General features: G+C 58.2%; 2 protein-coding genes across 2 annotated transcripts in view; one reads left to right on the forward strand and one right to left on the reverse strand.

Moving 5' to 3' along the window:
- ZNF503 (zinc finger protein 503) overlaps nt 1-1,824 on the reverse strand; it is a 4,915-nt gene extending 3,091 nt beyond the window's left edge. The window contains 3 exon segments of the mRNA XM_034662729.1: nt 2-33; nt 35-271; nt 1,050-1,824. Of these exon segments, the coding sequence (XP_034518620.1) occupies nt 2-33; nt 35-271; nt 1,050-1,352 (572 nt within the window). The 5' untranslated portion in view covers nt 1,353-1,824.
- LOC117802806 lies at nt 1,368-8,976 on the forward strand. Its single transcript, XM_034663593.1, has 4 exons — nt 1,368-1,444; nt 1,746-1,929; nt 2,046-2,207; nt 7,278-8,976. The coding sequence occupies exons 1-4, from the start codon at nt 1,368-1,370 to the stop codon at nt 7,593-7,595; spliced, it is 741 nt and encodes a 246-aa protein (XP_034519484.1). The 3' UTR covers nt 7,596-8,976.
- The last annotated feature ends 360 nt before the right edge of the window (nt 8,977-9,336 follow it).

Consider the following 9,336-nt stretch of genomic DNA (forward strand, 5'->3'; position numbering starts at 1 on the left):
GCCTCCGCCGCCGCCGCCTCCCGGCTCCTTCTTTATCCGAGCCGGGTTTGGAGTACGGCTTGAAACTCGACTTGTCCTCCACGCCGATGTCGCTCAGCTTGAGGGGGCCCGACTTTGCGTCCTTGTCGCCCCCGGTGCCGCTCCCGGCACCGCCCGCACCGCCCCCATTGGAGGCGACAGAGGAGAGTTTGGAAGAGGGCGAGGGGTCGGGCTTCCCGATCTGTGAGCATGTTTGCGCCAACAGCGCCAGCGGGCTCTTCTTGGCATCAAGCTGCGGGGTCAGACGTGGGGTTGGGGGTAGCACAAAGAGAAAGAAGGGGAAACCCTTTAGAATCCTGGCTTCTAGGGTTCAAACGCCCTTCCGCAACCGTCATTGAAGATCCTCCCAGTTCTAGGCGCAATTCTAGGCAGCACCACTTCACCTCCCCCCAAACGGACAGACAGACAGACAGACACTCGCCCTTGAGAAAGGCGGCAGCCCCCCCCCCCCCCGCCCGCCAAATCAGGATATTTCCTGCCCTGTCTAAGCGCTAACTGTATATTTTAAAATACCCACTAAATGTTTTGGTTTCTGACTCCTAAACCCAGAGCTATACCTTACCCCACCATACACACACACACACACACACACACACACACACACACACACACACATTCTTCAGAGTAAGGGCTTCGGCAGTTGGCGCCTTAGAGGCTGTGTACAAATACCAGCTTCTGGGGAACCTTAAGACTGAGACTTTGGAGCCGCATTTCGGGCTTCGCCCGTCTCCCGGGCCGAAAGTGAGGGGGCCTGGGTCGGGGTTGGGGCTTTAATACCAAAGAGAGAAATAAGTTTTGGCTGCTTTGTCCCCTTGCATTCACACTCCATCCTACCTCCTCCCCCCTTTCCGCCCTAGTTTTACGGTTCGGGAGCACTATGCTCTCCCCCCATCCCGGAGCTGAATCACTCTGACCCCCCCACTCCCACCCCCAGATCCCGAGAGAAAGAAATCTGGTGGAGCGGCAGCCAGGGTGGTGGTCCCAGCGCGAACCGGGGAGAGGGTCCTTACCTCGATGGGGCTGACGGGAGTGGAAGGCAGGGGCTGCAGGTACTCGGGGTGCAAAATGTGGCCAGTCCGTGCCGTCAGCATCTTCAGCACCTTGATGGGCAGGCGGTTAGCCTGGCGGAGAGGATCAGAGGGGGGCACAGCGTGCACAAAAGGCTTGGTGCTGCCGGCCGGGGACGAGCCTTGGCCGGGGACGGAGCTATTTCCAGAGAGCGCGCTGGTCCAGGCAGGGTCCGCACTGCTGCCGCCGCCGCCGCCGCTGTGCTTACTGCTTCTTAGGGCAGAAAGCGAGGGCGCTGTGCTCATGACCCACCCGCACGCATGGGAGCAGCGGGGGGAGGGCTCCGGGAGGCGCGGGGCGGGCTCCGGGCTGCGCGCTCGCCCGGGGAGCTGAAGCAGTAGGAGGAGGAGGAGCTGGCGCGGCGGCCACGGGCACCCAGCGCGCCTTCTCGGCGCCTGGAGCCAGAAGCGAATAATCCTGGGTGGCCCGCAGCGGTGCCGTGGCCGAGCGGGAGGAGCCGGCCGGACTGTGGGAGTGCAGGGTGGCTCGCCGTGTCCGCCTCGGGCTGTGCCCCTGCGCTGCGCACTCGCGACCCGGCGCTGGCGCTGCGCTTGGCGATGTGAGCCGCTGCCTGTCCAGCCGGGGCTCTGGCGAGGAAACTCACTTCAAAAGCAGCTGCACAGAGGGGGAGATTAAAGCCTTTGCCGCCTTCCAATCAAATGGGAGCCCGAGGTGATTGGAGGGTCAAGGGGATGTGACGCGTCCCGCGCCGCCGCCGCCGCCGCCGCAGCCAGGACTCTCAGCGCTGGTTTTAATGGGCAGCTCCTTCTTCACCGCCCCCCTCCCGCGTGTCCCCTCCCTCGATTTCGCTCCGAGGACGAGGTGGACATTTATTCTGCGTTTGCTATCTGCCGCCTCCCTCTCTTTTCTTCCTCGTCGTCCTTCCTTTCCCTGGCTCGAAAATAAACTGAAGCCTTTTTTTTTTTTTTTTTTTTTAGGAGGGTGCGTATGAGAAACAGATTGAGGGGGTGACCAGAAGGAGCAACGGCGGAAGTCTGGACAACGGCCGGACTATCAACTCCAGGGGCGCACAGGGGACCCACACACCAAATATTCTTTCTCGCTCAGTAATTGAAATCTCTCGAGGCGCGGCCGCAAGGGTAAGGAAAGGGGCGGAGCGGGGGACAGAGGAAGTCGCCCGCCCGCTTAGATTTCCCCGAGATTCGGTAGCGGAGAAACCAGAAGCTAGGTGGGCAGCGGAGGCGGCGGCAGCTCTTCTCCCGGCTTTGCGCGGGGCTCTCAGCCCTTCCCAGCCACGTGACTCTCGGGGACGAGCAGATTGGGGCTGGAGCGGGGGTCACATGTTTCCTCTGTTTCACACTCAGTCTTCTGCCCCCCCTTCTTACTCTCCCCTGCTACCCTCTCTTCTACTCTCTCCCCCTCTCCTCAGTTCTTTGGGCATCTCCACCCCTCCATCAATTGTCAATGTTCCTCGACCGCAATCAATCAGTTATTTGTCAGCTCTTGTCAATCCGCCCGTGATTTATGTCAGCTTTTGTTGCTGATTACAAGGCGGGTGCGACTTGAAGGGAAAAAGAGAGAGGGAGAGAGAGAGAGATGGAGAGTAAGGAAGAGACCAAGGGGGAGCCAGCGGAGGGGGAAAGAGGAGCAGCCTCTTGAGATGGGGTGGGGGTGGCTCTAAGAAAAAGAATGAAAGAGAGGAAAAGAGGCTCTCCGTGTTAGGAAAATGAATAGTGAGAGTAAAGTGCGCAGGTGTGCCCAGGGCGCTGAGAGGGTTGCACAGGCCGGAGGTGTGCGCCTCATCTGTCTCGATGTGGAAGAAAGATACACCTTTCTACCTCTGGGACTTCAGTCTGTTGGGGCCGCGGAGGGAGGAGCTGCCCCGGGTACCCGAGACGGGCGACGGCGACGTCTAAGATGGGAGATATTTTTGTCCCCAGGATAGTCCCTCGGGAGCATGAGGATGTCAGGCTGCTAGCCTGCCGCGGACCCCACCCTTCGTAGTGCCCCGACCCCAAACTCACACTTCTTTCTAAGAGCCACACCACAACGTAATTTTGAGTCCTGGAGGTCAGTGGTGGGGTACCTCCTCCCCGACTTAATTCTTTGATCTCCCTTCCGATCGTGGTAGGGCTGAGAGGCTGCGAAGAGGCCTGGCCATGGGTGTACGGTGGAGACGTCTCAAGCTGACTCAGGTCCCCTTTCCAGTCCTCTCCCACCCTGCGGTATCCCCGCAGATTTGGCAGCCGGGGTTGCTCTGGGCTGCTTGCTCGAATTTATAGGAACGCCAAGCCGGGACTGACCTGCGTTGGGAAAGCAAAGGGAAGGAGCGAGAGAGGGAGGCGGCAGCTGCCTGTAGGAACTTGGGTCTTTCAGGGAAGCGGAGCGGGACTGCCGTGTTCCCCCAAGATTTGCACCGTCACTCGGGCGGTTTGGAAGGAAGAGGGGAGGCGCTGTGCGTGCCTCTGTGTACCTGGAGCTGGGTGCACAAGGGTCTATGTACGTCTGTGCCGCTGTGTGTGTTGTCAGCGCTTGGTCTCGTTCGGAGCGAGTTCGGAAGTTGCCTCCAGAAACTCGCAGAAACTGGAAGGGGGCAATAGGAGGACACAATCCCTTCCTCGGATGGACTTGGACGACTTTGAATCTTCCCTCCCCCACTTTTCCGCCCCGGCTCTTCTTTTGTTTTCAAGTCCTTTGATAAATGGTAGGGCAGGGAGCGCGGGGAGCCAGGAGCCAGTCTGTACCCGCGCGGGGGGGCGGGGGCCGGGTCTGGCGACCCGATTTCCTTCGGCGCTGAGCCCCATACCGCGGGGGTCGAGTCTGGGACCTGCCCTCCGCAGGCTCGCCTTCTCCTCTCTCACCCCCCAACCCCCCTTTAGTCTCTCTTCCACTCCACACAGGTACCGAGAACTTTCTGGGGTGAGTTTTAGAATTTTCTCGTAGGCATTCTTTTCCTGTGTTTTAATCTTATCCCTTGACTCTTTCTGTTGGTAAACTTGATGAGATTGTAACTTGACTAAAGATAATTTGGAGAAGAGGGAAGTGTGTATTTTGGGCTGCTGTTTGTCGGTGTGCGTGTGTATAGGTGTAAGAACACACCTGCGTTCAAGGGGATTTGGTGTCTGTCCGTGCGGAGGTGAGGAAGGTGAGTCCGTGAGACGGTGGTGAGGCCACACGCGACGTTATGAAGATTGTCTGAATAATCTTTGGGGAGCGAGTCCCAGATGCCTGTTTCTGAGGGCAGGACAGTCCTAAGCTGTCTCCGCAGGGCAGCGTGTGGTGGAGGCCGCTTGTATCCTGCGGGTGTGTTAGTGTCTGTGTCATTGAGTGCGCGTCTGTCGAGGTGCCGGCAGGGATCATCTGTGGAGTTTCCAGCTTCGCGAGCCCAGCCGTGAGTCGCGCGTCCCCGCAGCCTCCTCGCGAGGCCCGGACACTGAATGCTGGGGGCGGCATCCGGAGCTGGAGGTGACAGCGGACGTCTCCTCTCGCCCCCCACCCCGACAGACCCCCAGTCTCCAGACTCAGTTCTTTCCCTCTCCTGGAATTCCAGAAGGTTTTTCTTTACACCGGGCGGCTCAGGGGCGGCAACCCCAGCACCTAAAACCTGGGGGAACCAGAGTGTGGGCCCCGCGTGCCCCAGAATGGGCGTGCCTCGGTGTGCGGCACACGCTCGCAGGCCTGCGCCGTGCGGTGCGCGCGCGCGGGCCGCGGTCCGCATGCGTTCACTCTTCGCAAACCCCAACTCGGAAGGTCCGAGCGCATGGGGGCGCCTGGGGGCCTGCGCGTCCCGGCTTTCCGCAGGCGCCAGCATCCGAGCCTGCGCACCTCTCCCGGGAGGCCAAATCCCTGAAGGCCTTGCAGGCCTTGAGGGTGGGGGAGTTATTAATTACTCAACACTAGGCCTAAAGCCTCCAACCCCAGCGGCGGTTGGCGTGGATGTCCTGCGGATTTTATTTGCACACAGTGTAAATGATTTGTTTTCTCTAAAAAAGGAGTGGGCATGGCAGATATTTGAGGAGGGGGTGGGAGGAGAAGGAAGGCGAGAGAGCTGAGGAAAAAAGTTTGAAAATGCCTTGAACTATTCACTGTCGAGATGGCTAATCAGTATTGAGGCCGGAGGGCAGGCGGGCCGCCTTTCACCGCCGCTTCCCTTTCATCTCGGGCTCGGCGGAGGCGCTCAATTAAAAGCCTATCAGTTTGTAAGTAAATCAACGCCTATCAGAGTTGTCACATCAAACAAAACGATTATTATTGCAGCCCGCCTCCCCTATTAATCTCCCTCGAAGATAATCCGCCTGACAGGTCAGGCCCGGCGAGCTGGAAAGCCTGGCCCAGAGCGCCCAAACAGTCCGGGACTGGCGCGCGCCCCTGGGGGCCTCCCCACCACGGTCCCGCCCCGCCTTGTGGTCTCCCGGGAGGGGGAAGAGTAAGAACTGGCCGAGGCCGCTGGACCTAGGCCCGCCCCTCCGGACTGGGAGCGGGGCCCAGATTCGCAGGGCTGGTGGGGGACGGTCTCGGGCGGCCCTCACCTCTTCTCCGGCCTGCGGTGACACCGGGCCTGCTGGAGCCACGGTCTGGCCTGGTCCCAGGGCCTCGCCGTGGCCTGTACTCTTTTCGGCTCGCCTCTCCTGGCCTTTTCTCACCCCCGCTTCTCTTTTTTGTTTCCTCACCCGCTTCTTTCTAGACTCCCTAACCATTTTATTCTTTTTTCCTCCTCTTCATTTCCCCCTTTTCCTGTTTGACAGGGAATATTTTCTATTCCCTCTCCCTCCACTCGGTATACTGTATATACTACTTCGGCGCAGTCACCCTCTCTGAAGCAGGGCATTCTCAGGGTCCGGGTTATTTTTCTGCGGCAGGGCTGCCTCAGGAGTGTGTGCAATTCCCAGGAACTCCTGACAAAGTCCTGCCTAATTTTTCCCCAAGCAGGGGCTCTCAGAAGCTCTGCGACTGTGCCAGGGTTGGGTGCGTTTGGAGGGGTGAGAAGAAAGGTCCAGGGCAGTGTGATGGTTGGACGTTTGCAAGCACCCTATTCTAGAATAAGTATTTGGCCTTGGAATTTCACAGCTGCAACTTCGCCGACCTCTCTCTCTCTCTCTCTCTCTCTCTCTGTTGCCTGAGCTTTGCAAATATGTGGTGGGGACCCTCGGGGCATCTGGGGTTCAACACTGAGGATGTGAGGGGGTGCCTAACACTTAATAAGTAAATGCAGTCAGATAATCACTTCTACGGCTTCAAACTGGCTCTCCCCGTGTCGGGTGGGGCCCAGATTCCGCACAGCCGCGAAATCGTGGCCTTCTCCAGTGTCCTCCAGCTTTGCGCTTAGAGACACCTTGGAACCAAGCGCGACCCGTCCTTTTCTGAGCTCTTGCTCCAGATTGATAGGCCCAAATGGCCGCTGCCTGAGCCCAGTGGAGCTAGGACTGTGGGATCGTCGACGTAGGTAAGGGGGAAGCTTTGCCGGCATGACCCCAGGTCCTATTACCCCAAATGCCAAGTTCAGCGCCTGGTGAAGTTTCCCCCTCCGAGCGTGTATCCGGGAGAACCCTAAGGGAAAGCAGTGTTGGCCGTCCGGGCCGAGCCTCTCCCAGCTGTCACGGCGTGGTCCGAGGTCGAGGGTATCGAATAGAGCCTATTCTATTCCAGAGCTGCAGGACCCGTGGCTCCCACCCCGGGTTCTTAAAAGCCCTCCTATTTGTGCACACCTTCCACAGCCATCCTGGTAGTAATATTTATTTCCATACCCGGAAATATTGTAGCAATAATGTAGCAATTATCTGTGTGACTGCTCTTCTTAAATGTATTTATTTCACCTCTGCGACAGCGCAGATATTTAAAGAGGTACACAACTTCAACGTAGCAAAACTCACTCTGGTTATAGGAAATATTCGCTGGGTGGTTATTTGGACATAAGGCTATCTCGAGCCCGAATTGCACTCAAGCAGGAGCTGTAAAAAAACAAAAAAACCCCAAAAAAACAAAACACTTGCTCTAGAATTTTTCCAACTTAACTGTATGTGCACACACCAAGAATTTAATAATATTTTATATCCCTTTATAGATCTAAATATTAAAATGTTACGTTACATGCCCTTGAAACCGGAAGCGATCTTCCGTTCACACTGGACGTGGAGCTGTTTGTATAATGTTCATCTCCCTGCACTTACACATGAATCTTGATCTAATAAATTCAACCTTGTCATTTTTAGAATCGACGGGATTTCTCTGCGGTTTGCTCTGTCTGTATCCGAATAAATTCAGCTCTCAGGCATCCGGCAGGAAACAGCTCCCGGTTCGAGTGTACGAAGACGCATCGGCCCAGCACGGGATGGGAGGTGGCTGCTGGTGATCCTGAGGCTTGTAGGTCCGGCCTCCGAAGGAGGCTGGACTATCAGCGCCCTCAGGCCGGGAGCGGCTCCTTGCTGCCCCACAGTGCCCGGCAGCCCCCACCTCTGGTGGTGCTTCGGAAGCCCGCCGGGCCGAGTACGCCCGGGGCGAAAACTGAAAGCAAATTCCGCGGCAAATGAAGCCCGAACTTTCTTCGACGCAACTTTGCCACAACGATTCGGTGGCGACTTAGGACGGAGCGCTGGTGTGTGCGCGCGCAAGGTGGGGGCGGTGGGCGAAGAAGGCTTGGGGCGGCTGATCCTGGCCCTAGGCAAAACGCTAGGGAAGGCGCCTCCCCTTCCTTATTTCTCGCCAACTCCTCGGCCCCAGTCCGTAAAAATAGTTTCTAATGTGTAGCGGACTCCCAGGATGTGTTTGTGGGGATCGCACCAGGGAGAAGGAAGCGTTGTAAAAGTTGCAGAAAGAGCTTTGCCCAGAAGCGTCCGCCCGTCAGGGTTCAAGAAAGCTGGGGACCAGCTCGGCTTTCCCGGGGAGGAATGCCTAGAAATCGGCCTGGGGAGCCCCCAGCCCAGTCCTCTCCCCTAACCTCGAACCCGCGCGTAAATAACCTCCCGCAGTCTGCGCTGGAAACTCACAAGCGCAGCGCAGCGGTTGGCTGGCGAGGCCCGGACGCTGAGCCCGCCCGCAAGGCCGCTCCTTGGCGCGCTCAGCCCGTCCTAAGAGAGGCTTGAACCGAGGTGAGAGGAAGAGTTTGGTTTCAGCTCCTGCTCGGCTGCCTAGACCATCACCGCCGACCTCCCAACTCCCTGGAGCGGGCGCTTCCCCCCTGGGAGCGGCAGTCTTGGGGGGCTGGTCAGGGCGCAAAGTGCGCGCCCGGGCCAGCGCGGGGGTGGGGGGAGGCTGCCGGTCTCTCCGCGGGGCCTGTCGCCGGGCCGGCCGCGGCGGGTGAGTGATGAGGGCAGAGAAGGGCGCCCATAAATCGCGGGTGTCAGGGCGAAAAACTCTCTTTATTGTCTGCGTGATGGATGGGCCCGGGGACGAGACACCAAATACTTCGTATCGCCTTTAAATGGGAACACATTTTGCGCGGCCATAATTCATGTTTTTTAAATAGAAAGTTTGAAATGTTGCCTATATTTCACCAGCCCTGACATATTTATGAATCGCTCCCTGCATGCAAATATCATTATTTAAAGCGCCGAAGAGAGCTCGGGGGGAGGGGAGGAGGCACGGCCCCCGTGGCGTGGGGGTGGTGAACCGGGGAAATGCGGATGAAGGGGGTGGTGCATCTCCCTAAAGTGTGGACAACGAGGCGCGGGGGAAAGCCTTATCGGGAAGCCGAGCGCTCCAGGGGCTCCACTCCCGCCGCTGGACCGAGCACTGCCGCTCCGGGAAGTTTGAGCGGCTTGGGACCGAGGACAGGCCTCCCCCCCGCCCGTCCCCTGCGGGGAGATACGGGGGCTTTTGCGTCCCTCTCCGAGGCCCTGATCCGAGCCAAAGCCACCTTTTCCAAGAAGAAAATGGGTTTTTTTAAAAAATAAAAGAATTTAACAAACGCAAATAATTACAACCCAACATGTTTCGCGTTCTTTGCATTTGCATTGATTTTATTGATTTTCATTCTGCAAACCTCAGATTGTGCGCGCCCGGGAGGAGAGACTGTCACACCCCAGTCACCGCGGGTGTGGGTGGGGGAGAACCCTCCAGAGCTGCAGCCCGGACCCAACCAGTTCACCACCTCCCAAGCACAACAGAGCCTGCGCAAGACGCGGGGACACAAACGATCCGGCTCTCAGGCTCTGGGGGCTTCAGTCCCGCCCCCTCTGTTTCCCCAATGCAATGCAGCGCTCTTGGGGTCCGCGTCCGCCCACCCCGAGCCCCACTGTGAATACAATTGCTTTGGAAAAAAGCTGGGCACGT

The sequence above is a fragment of the Ailuropoda melanoleuca genome, chromosome 6, assembly GCF_002007445.2.
Source record: "Ailuropoda melanoleuca isolate Jingjing chromosome 6, ASM200744v2, whole genome shotgun sequence".
Taxonomy (NCBI): domain Eukaryota; kingdom Metazoa; phylum Chordata; class Mammalia; order Carnivora; family Ursidae; genus Ailuropoda; species Ailuropoda melanoleuca.

Bases quoted from the DNA above. Each gene is read 5' to 3' on its own strand.
- LOC117802806 (XM_034663593.1), top strand. From the start codon at position 1,368: ATGGGAGCAGCGGGGGGAGGGCTCCGGGAGGCGCGGGGCGGGCTCCGG. The intron at 1,445-1,745 runs GTAGGAGGAGGA...GGGAGATTAAAG, and splicing joins TCGCCCGGGGAGCTGAAGCA to CCTTTGCCGCCTTCCAATCA. The intron at 2,208-7,277 runs GTAAGGAAAGGG...TGTCATTTTTAG, and splicing joins CTCGAGGCGCGGCCGCAAGG to AATCGACGGGATTTCTCTGC.